Here is a 10706-nt window from a genome sequence, read left to right as displayed (position 1 = left end):
GCTGGACTGACCACCACTAACTGTGACCTCAAATCATCCTCGATCCGGCTGCAGTCTCCACCAGCTCCGCTCTTGTAGCATAGCTCCTCACCCTGCACAGAGTCCTCAGATCATCCCGTAGAGCCAACAAGAACCTCCTCACCTTAGCTGACTCTGGCTCCCAAGCCCGGCCTGCATACCCCACAAGTCGACTGAACTCTACATCCAACTCCCACACTGTACGGTCCCCCTGAGTCAACCGTGCCTCCATGCGATCAAGAGCCTCCTGTGGAAAATACTTCGAATTAAACTCCCTCACAAAATCCACCCAAGTCATATCTCGCTGCACCCTCCGTGCTGTCACCGACCTCCACCACACACGTGCATCACCTGACAAGTAGTGCACTACCAAATCCACCCTAAACTGGTCGGGACACCGAAGCGACCGGAAAAGATCCTCCATCCGCTCTCTCTACTCATCCGCTACACTCAGATCTGTACCTCCCGAGAAAGACCCTGCTCCCACTCGCTGCAGCTGCACCATCATCTGCACATACTGAGCGTCCACTACCTCAGCCCCCGGCTGCACACCTGCCTGCAAACCCGCAACAGGCTGCACCGCGGAGACCTGCCCACTAACCACTGGCGGCACTACTGCTGGAACCTGCCCACCAACCACTGGCGGCACTGCTGCTGGAAGCCGTGCCAAAACCTGAGCTAACAAGCCCATCAAGACATCCTCCCTGCCTGGAGCACCCTCCGCGGTAACCCCCACACCCAGGGCAACACCGTGACTGACACCGGTCCCATCCGCCCTGCCGTCACCCAAACCAGCCTGGTCTCCAGACACACATGGATGAACCTGTGAATCCGCGACCTCCTCACTGGCCAAGCTCTGGTTCACACTCTCACTGGCCTTGGGAACCTGACCCCGTCCCCGACCACAACCACGACCACGACCACGAACACGACCACGCCCGCGACCAACAGCATCCCCACCTCTAACCATCTGCACTACCCAGAACAGATGGCTAAGCACAAAAATCAAAACCGCACACAAAACACACATCTTACCGTGGAATCTCATTGAAGGCTCTAAGAGGATGATACTAGGACTCCATACCACAAACAAATTGACTAACTTTTCCTAATCAATTCCATCACACAACATCATTCATCAAACAACAGGAAAATAATTCCACCAATTAAATTTTCTTAAGCCACTCTAAACCATCCATTAACCCGNCGACCGACACCAGAGAGGTGTCGATCGACACTGGCCACAACATGGTGTCAACCGACACCCACTTGGTGTTGATCGACACCGACCCCGCAAACACCTTCTGCTCGAAGCCGATCATCAAATCTCCGTTCCCAATAATCTCCAATCCGCCCCAAACTCACCCAAAAGCTTTNACCATCCATTAACCCGTCCTAGAACCGTAAGGGCTCTGATACCAAAATGAAACAACCCGACCCGTTTTTTTTTATATAATAATATATAACTAAGCATTCCATACTACTTAATTAAATCAACCAAACAACAATACCTCATTAAACCAGCAAATACCNAGGAAGATTTGATTGAGAAACGGTGGAACAACACCTTAAGAAGCTTCTCATTCGTTCCCAGCAGCCACACTCCTTCCCGTAGTAACAGATCTCACCCAAAACCACCAAAAACAAGCCAAAATCTCTCAAGGACACGAACTCTCACTTTTCTCTCTTTTCTCTTGCAAACGGCGACAAAACATCTAAAACCCTCGACCTGGGTCGTTTCGCCCCTTATATACTCGGTTTAGACAAACTAATTAACCCAAACCAACCCAAAACTGCGAATTAAAACAATCTGGTAGAACCAGAAAAGCTGGTGTCGATCGACACACCCTTGGTGTCGATCGACACCCAACCCCAAATTTCACTTTTTTGTTCGCGGATGTTACATCATATATAGGATACAAATAAAACACTAGGCTAACTTAATTACAATTAGATCCTTAAACTATATTACTATTACACAACGTACGTGTGCATATGACATAGCCAGCTTCGAGGTATTGTAACAAATGACAAAAATATGTTATATATTAAGACTTATGAGTACTATTAATTAATCAAATTTCTTTGTTATGTGACGTTAGCTAGTCTTATAAATCATTGATTAGTTCGATGGGTAATCATGAAGAAAAACCAGAAAGAGATGTGCCAAGTGCCAACACTTTATTACTATAAAGAAGAAGAATTGAGTAAGATGGCTTGACATAGCTATAAGATAGTCATGGAAGAATTCTTGACGACTGATCAAATGTGCCACACCCAGTTATTGTGCGGTGCCTCAACATTTTACGGTCGATATATGTCTTTTGCAAGGATATATAGTACTGATGAATAGCTCAAAGATCTCACCACTCTTTTATTTTTCAAAAAATTGATAGCTCAAACAATTTCTCATTAATGGTATATAAGTTATGTCAACAAAAAAAAGTTGTTTGATCTTTGAGCTATCCACGTTTAATTATTGTTATCTATAATAAAAAAAATAAACAATTTTCATTGATGGTATGACAATATTTCATTAATGATAGCTCTAATAATTATTAATAATTATTAGTAATAATATTGTATAATATGGGTAGCTCAAATAAACAAGTTTTTATTAAATAAAAAATGAGGAAATTTAATAACTAGAAATACAACAATTTTTAATAATGGTATCACTAGGCGTGAGTATTATTATCTTAGCTAATATATATGTTGTTTTGCTTCCCATTTTTCCCCATTTTTAAATCCTTCAACGCATTTTTAATTTCAACCTGGCATATATATAACATGCTGTCCTCCTTAACGATTTGTTAGGAATCTATATATATATATATAACAGCTGGCATATATATAACATGGCATATATATAACAGCTACAAATGGTTGCTTAAAATTAAAAAAATGGGTTGAACAAAATTGGGTTGAATAATATTCAACTCATTCATCTCCAAAATAGTGGCTGAACAAGTTGAACTCATTCATTCAACTCATTCATTCAGCTGGCATATATATAACAGCTGGCATATATATAACAACTCATTCATCTCCAAAATAGTGGCTAATCATTGTTACTGTATGATTAGTTTATTTTTCCAACTTTTCCAACTCATTCATCTCCTTCCTCCACCTCAGCATCCACCTAATCAATTTTTTTTTATAAAAAAGTATTATTTTTAATATTCATTCATTGCATATTTATTAATTATAATTAATAATAGTAAAAAATAAATAAAAAAACGAATTAACTAAAATTAAATAAATTTTAAAATAGTATAAACAATAAGATATTTTTTTAGTAAATAATAAAAATAATAACTATCTAAAAATGAATTAAGTAAATTAAATGAAAATTTTAAAATAGTAAAAATAATAATATAAATTTGTTTTAGTAATAATGTTTTATTAAAATTATAACCAAAAAATTATTATATTCTAAAATTTAGAATGGGTTAATGAGTTTTAGAATGTAAGTAAGATTTTAATGCATGGTGGAGTAAAAAACAAGTTATGTAATTGTATTTATAAAAATCTCAACATGAAAATAAAACTGAAGTGAAACATTAGTTTCTAAGAAACATATACCATAAAGATTTATTATTACATTTTACTTATAAGAAAGAAAATATTAATTACTTGAATTAACTTAACTTAAAAGTTTTGATCTAAAACAAATACATTGTAAGAGGCACACTTTTTTTTGGGAAAACTATGAAAAAAATTTTGAATAAATAATCTATCTAAAAAACAAAATCAATGGTCAGGAAATATAGAAAAAATGATATTCAAGCCGTTACAAAAAGTGGCATGTGATTTGTGTAGCATATCTCATAAGGTTATTATCAACTAGAGCTACAATTTTATAACATGATATAAAACATATATAACAAATATAACATATATATATATACATATATTATCAAATGCTTTTAACCCAAAATATTGGCAAAAACAACATATTTAAAGTACACTATGTTTTTTTTTAGAAGACGAAGCTGGGGTTGCATCATAAAATTAACATCTGCAAATAGCATATGAGATTTTAGAAAAATGTGTAGCTTGGATTAGTGAATAGATATTCACTGTGGGAAACATTCTTGACTTAGTCTGAAATTTTATTATGGCAGATGATGCATTTGGACAACCTCATTATATCGACATAGCAGTAAAATTGTTCATGAAATTTTGTATATTCGCATTTAATGTAAGATATCGATATGTTTAAATGGTCTCTATAATTATGTCAACGATCGACATTAACGTTAGAAATTTAAAATTATGTTTTCATTGGATATGAATATGGAATGAACTCTTTTAAAGATAAAAGGTCAGAAGATTGTCGACAATATTATTGCGACGCTAGACAATATATGTTATATATAGATTAGTAAAATAAGTACGGCATTTATGTAGATTTATCTTTTAATCCTTCAAATTATATTCATATTTAATGATTCTTATAGATAAAAAATTTAACTAAATTCCTACGTAAAATCGCAAATAGATATAACAAAGAAATATTATCTTAAAAAATATATATGTTGTATATCACTGAGTAAAATAAATTATATATTTATACTCAAAAGTTGGAATGATTATATTTGAGCTCAACAATTTCTATTGATAAGAAATATTTTAAATTAAAATCCCGCGCGTGCGCGGGTACAAGTTCTAGTTTATATATATAACGTTATCTTCTCTCTTTTAATATATACATCATTTTAAGTATACTTCTAATATTATTCTTATCATTTTATTTAAAGATGACATTATGAATCACAATGTCCATGAAACCCTTGATTATATTTTATCATTGATCCAATCAGACCACGTTTCAGCCTCTCCGCAAGATTCCGTGTCTATTTAAAACATAGTGGAGATAAGAAAGCAAAGTAATGTATACATCCTAGCTACCAAAAAACAGCAGTGACTTTCTCGTGTCTATCTTTTAGTAACAGGCGACTAAAAATGGAAGCATCAAGCATGATCACTTTTGGCCCTAAAGCTCTCCCTGGCGATCACAACGCCGTCCCTCTCTGTCTTAAGACTAGCCTCTCTATATTTCCTCGCCATTTGCTTAAAAACCAAACTATTTCCTTCAAGAAACCCAAAAAACACGGCCTGTTCTGTGTTAAAGCTGAGAATAGTGGTGATCTTGAGAATACTCGTCCATTGACGTCCTTTTCTCCATCTTTTTGGGGAGATCACTTCCTCTATGTTCCCGTCGCTGACTCTGTAAGTACACTCCTTATCACCATGGTAAGTCTTGTTGCAGAAAACATATTTCTTTGACTAAGCTATATTATTATATTAACGTAGGAATTTGAAGCACTTGAGCAAGAAATTGAATCCGTGTTGAAGCCTAAAGTAAGAGAGATGCTCATGTCTCCTCACAGCAGTGACACGGTGAGGATTCGTATCATCCATTTGCTTATCAGCCTCGGTACCGCTCATTATTTCGAGAGCGAAATCGAAGAGATTCTACACAAGGCTTTTGGGAAGTTGGACGGTTTAATTTCGGAAGAAGATGATTTGGAAACAATCGCAATCATGTTTGAAGTTTTCAGACTATACGGACACAAAATGCCGTGCGGTAAATTAACAACGTTAACGTGTTTTATAAGCTTTCTTTATTAACATATATAGATAACATGACATATGGTCTGGTACAGATGTGTTTGATAGATTCAAAGGTGAAGATGGAAAGTTTAAGGAAAGTCTAGTTAAGGATATTAGAGGTATGCTACAGCTGTACGAAGCAGCACATCTCGGGACACTATCTGAAGATATAATGGACGAAGCGTTGACTTTTACGCGGTACCACTTGGAGTCGTTGTTGACAAACCAAGGAACAAGCTCCAATCTATTAAAGCATGTAGAAAACGCATTGTATAGACCTCGATATCATAGCATAGAGATATTAGTCGCAAAACAATACATCTCTTTCTACGACAAAGAAGAAGGCCATGACGAGACACTCCTCAAGTTTGCTAAGCTCAACTTCAACTTTTGCCGGCTTCATTTCATCAAAGAGCTAAAAGCTCTCACCAAGTAAAGTCGTTGTAGCTAGTTCTCAATATTCACGTCAAATATCTTCAATATATCTTCTTATAGCTATTGCATTTTTCTATATATTTTTTTTTCCAATTTTGGTTCGCAGATGGTGGAACGGCTTTGATTTTGTATCTAAGCTTCCTTACATCAGGAATAGAACTGTGGAGATCTTTTTGGGATCAGTGGCATTGTTTTTCGAGCCAAGATATTCGCTAGGGAGAATGATAACCGCAAAGCTTACTATGATCATGACGGTTATTGATGATACATATGATGCCTATGCCACTCTTCCTGAAGCTATAAGTCTTACTGATGCTTTGCAAAAGTATGTTCTTAATTAAGTTGTCTTGTTCGATTGTCAATTTTAACTTAACTCTTTAGTCATTTAGTCTTAAGCATAGACTTAATGGGCAGGTGGGATCGTGGAGCCATTGAAAATCTACCAGACTATCTTAAAACCTATTTCCAAAATTTGTTAGAAACCGTGGAAGAGATTGAACGGGAGATGCGCAGTAGAGGAAGATCTTGTAGTGTGATAATAGATCAGGTACGTATGTAGCTAATCAAACATTCAAGATGAATTTTCATTGAAAAAATATATATAATGTTGGTTTTGGATATTGGAACCATAGATCAAGAGTGTGGGGATAGCGTACAATACCTTAGCAACATGGTCACGCACAGGTCACGTGCCAAGCTTTGACGATTTCATGGAGGTTGTGATTGAAACTGCGGCAATGGATGACTATGCATCCTACAGCTTGGTGGTAATGGAAGAATGTGAAGAGAAACAATTGTACGAGTGGTTCGAATCCAAACCCAAAATTATCCATGCTTTGAGCGTCGTGTTTCGTCTCAGAAATGACATAGCCACATTCGACGTACGTATGAATTTAACAAATGGTACAATCATTTACTAATAAGGATGATTGTTGTTATTGACATATTTTTTGGATTTATAAAAATGGGCAGCAAGAGATGAGTAGAGGAGAGGTGGCGAATGGCATCAACTGTTACATGAAGCAATATGGTGTTACCAAAGAAGCAGCGGTTAAAGAATTGAGTAAGATGATTAAAGAGAATTATAAGATGATGATGGAGGAGTTGATGACTTCGAAAGATGTACCACGTCAGATTCTGGTTCGAATAGTCAATATTGCACGCGTGATAGACGTGTATTACAAGGAAGGTGACAAATTTGGAGATCCCGATCAAAAGATGAAAGAACTTCTTGCCTCTTTGTTTGTGCATCCATTTCTCCTATAAAAGACTCAATAAGAAGTTGGAACCAATGTTTTTAAAATCGGTAACTGAATCGGGAAACTTTCTGGATCATGAGTCAATATGGTTCAATCGGGATTAACCGGGTTCAATTGATTTTGATGATATTTTTATAAATAACAGATAAGGATATGTTTTCTATTTTTTTTTCAATGATTACAACTATGATATAATTGGTTACACCAAATAAAATACTTCAATAATCATAATGTTTTTGTTTTTTTTTAAGTAATAAACTCAAAGTATAACAAACTAACCATTACCAATAAAATATTTTAGTAATCATTCTCTTCCATTACGTACACTAGAGAAAGAAATGAACACCAAATTGATTACCAAAACATGCACTGATCAAACATCTTTTATTATAAAAATAATTGGTTTCAATAAAATTACTTTGATTTTAAAATTACTTTGAGTTGCAGAGAATTCAAACTAGAAGGAAAAAAACTAGTATGAAAAATAAAAAGCTCAATTACGGAAATTTTTATTTTAAGAAATCGTTAAGAATAAAACTAGAAATGTAATTAATTGCATTCGTTTTTACAAAAAAAAAAGTTCGAACCCGGTTTTATCCGGTTCAATGGTTCATCAGTTTTTGGATTTTTGGTGGATTGATATGATTTTTTACCAGTTCAATTTTCTTGGGTTTTGATATTAATCCATCCAGGGTATACTGCCGGTTCGCAGATTAACGTGGTTCGCCACCGGTCCGGACCGGTTCTGAAAACACTGGTTGGAACCTATATGAGACTTTTATTCTTATGAGTCGTCAAATTCCATCATACTTTGACTTTCATTGTATATGTGTTTCACAAATAATACGTTAATCTTTATCTTCTACAAAATCTTTATTATTACGATATTTTTAATAGGAAAAACATCTATTATACTATTTATTATTTTACACGAATATTCTTACATTAAATTAACTAAATACATAAAAAGTTTAAATACAAAAAAAAAACGAAATATATGAAATTTTAGAAATGTTTTCCACGCAATTTGAATTCTACACATCTTATTATATAAAGATTTTGAGAAACATTGTACTCAACTACGATCGATTGTGAGAAGAAATTGCTTAGGATTCTTAGCATTCAAATTGAGAAAATTTTTGAGATTTTCTGAATTTATTAGATTTTAATCTGAGTTATTTAACATTTTCTCTTATTAACCAGTGAATGTTGACTATTTTTTCAGTCAACAAAAAAATTGAGGAATAAATTTTCCCACTAATATTTGGGAACTAAGGGTCTGACTGGTTTAAACGCTGCAGTTGCGGTTGCGGTTGCGGGAGATTGCAGTAGCGAGCGTTTGCGGTTTCAAGCGTTATTAAGCGTTTTGAACGACTGGTTTAGCGGTTTAAAATTGGTGCGTTTGCGGGAGGTTTACGACTGGTTGACCAGCGGGTGCAATAGCGGTTGGAACATAATAAATGTGATATATAATATATAAATGTTTTAAAATATCAAAAAAAAAAATAAACTTGATTAATAATTAAAAATCATGAAAAAACTACAATAATTATTTAGAAAAATAAATAAATTTCATAGTGAAATGTTTATTACTTTATGCATTTGGTCTATCACCAAAAATTGCATTAAGTAATGTGACAAATGGCAAAACAAGTGCTTGATACCGTGGATCTTCTGGATTATTTTTATAACTATGATAATATTTCTTCGATGAATCCAATCGATGTTTGACTTGGCTCCAAGTCAAATCAACTCCAAGTTGCTCGTTAAGATTCTTAAGAATATTTTCCTTTTGAATACCACTTAGAAATTTTGTTGTGGGATTTTTTTCTTCTTGTTTCTCCAGGATTACCCGTTGAAGTAGAGCACACGTTGCCTCCTTCGACCACATAAATCTCTGAGTCGAAGCCAAACGATCATCTTGCGAAGCCATGATTATCACCTAGATATATATATATATATATATATAGTCAAAGCTAAATCGATATGATCAATAGAAAAAATATAACCACATCTACCGTACCGTATAATAAAAAAAGAAATCAACAATAAAAAAAGGGACCTTTTTCTTGTGTTCTCTAACGATGAAGACTTGTGTTGAGATGAACTGCACTTTTATACTAGTTTATTAGGTAAAAAGAAAAGATTTTGTATCTAATTTATTTAGCAAATGAATATTTTATTCTCAATGTTATATATTTGATATCTTTTTGGCGGGTAATCATATTATTCCCGCCGTGTCCGTAATCATATTTCCCGCTGTATCCATAGTGATGGTTGGTGCTATAATATGTGAGAAAGTTTCATGTCGTTGAGATCACAATCATTTGATAATTAACCCAACGTAATCTCGACTTTAGAGAGACTTTACTTAACAAAAAAAAAACCAGGATCAATGAATGAAATTTGAAAAACCTGGAGAGTAAAATCATACAAAAATGAGAATCCTTACACTCTCTCAATTATTAAATTTTAAATATAACTAGCTAGTACAGAAAACTTCAGAAACATCTTTAGATGATGCGTTCATTGCCAATGAAGAGCATCTTTAACGAGCATCCCATATCTCTCGTGCTATGTCGTCTCTCACTGTTGACATATATTGATCAGCCGTTGGATCATAATTTCGATCGACTACATTATCATCATGAGATGGAGACATGTTTCCTTCCCGATCAGCATCATAGTTCTCCGTTTCTTCTGCAGCATTGAAGTCGTCGTCCTCTATATTAGAATCTCGAATAAAATTATGCAATGCCATAGTTGCAGCAACAATCTTCTCCTGCATTTGCACATCATAACGAACACGACCTTCTAAAATAGACCATTTTCCCTTCCACACTCCAAATGTTCTTTCAATCACTGATCGAAGCAAAGAATGTCTCTTGTTAAATGTCTTGCGTACAGTGCCTGGTCTACGCCCAGAAAAATGATTTGGATGGTACGATTCACCTCGATAAGGAGCTAAAAACCCCCTTCGATTAGGATAGCCAGAATCCACTAGAAAATACTTCTCCGAGCTTGGGAATGGGAAAAAATTATCATGACGTGCACAATATGTCAATATCTTGGAGTCGTGTGCACGTCCCGGGACTCCAATACGTGTGTATATAAATCTCATATTGAATTCACACACTGCCAAAATGTTCATTGATGTGTAGTTATGATGATTCCAGTACGTGATCTTTTTATCGCCACCAACATGAACACGTAAATGAGTACCGTCTATAGCTCCAATACAATGTTGAAAATATGGAAAATACCTCCTATCATGCATGATTCGTGGTGGTATATCGACAAGTTCCTCTCTTTTCCATGATACAATGTCTGAATGCAAGCAACAAAGGGCATTAACAACATCATCAAATTTTGTTG

The 10706-nt window shown here is 35.1% G+C and overlaps 2 protein-coding genes across 2 annotated transcripts in view; one reads left to right on the top strand and one right to left on the bottom strand.

Annotated features, from left to right (window-relative positions):
• LOC104766285 (terpenoid synthase 25-like) lies at positions 4939 to 7477 on the top strand. Its single transcript, XM_010490142.1, has 7 exons — positions 4939 to 5253; positions 5338 to 5611; positions 5691 to 6069; positions 6179 to 6397; positions 6487 to 6619; positions 6705 to 6953; positions 7045 to 7477. The coding sequence occupies exons 1-7, from the start codon at positions 4987 to 4989 to the stop codon at positions 7336 to 7338; spliced, it is 1815 nt and encodes a 604-aa protein (XP_010488444.1). The 5' UTR covers positions 4939 to 4986; the 3' UTR covers positions 7339 to 7477.
• LOC104767795 overlaps positions 9880 to 10706 on the bottom strand; it is a 4077-nt gene continuing 3250 nt past the window's right edge. Inside the window, exon 2 of the mRNA XM_010491771.1 lies at positions 9880 to 10658. Coding sequence (XP_010490073.1) covers positions 9880 to 10658 — 779 coding nt within the window. The remainder of the gene's footprint in view (positions 10659 to 10706) is intronic.

The sequence above is a fragment of the Camelina sativa genome, chromosome 19, assembly GCF_000633955.1.
Source record: "Camelina sativa cultivar DH55 chromosome 19, Cs, whole genome shotgun sequence".
Taxonomy (NCBI): domain Eukaryota; kingdom Viridiplantae; phylum Streptophyta; class Magnoliopsida; order Brassicales; family Brassicaceae; genus Camelina; species Camelina sativa.
The sequence above is the reverse complement of the archived record's forward strand: the minus strand, read 5'-3'. Positions and strand labels throughout refer to the sequence as shown.

What these genes read in the sequence shown, in the direction of transcription:
- LOC104766285 (XM_010490142.1), top strand. Translation starts at nt 4,987, where the DNA reads ATGGAAGCATCAAGCATGATCACTTTTGGCCCTAAAGCTCTCCCTGGC. An exon ending in ATGTTCCCGTCGCTGACTCT is followed by an intron (nt 5,254 to 5,337) that starts GTAAGTACACTC and finishes ATATTAACGTAG; the next exon opens with GAATTTGAAGCACTTGAGCA. An exon ending in GAGCTAAAAGCTCTCACCAA is followed by an intron (nt 6,070 to 6,178) that starts GTAAAGTCGTTG and finishes TTTGGTTCGCAG; the next exon opens with ATGGTGGAACGGCTTTGATT.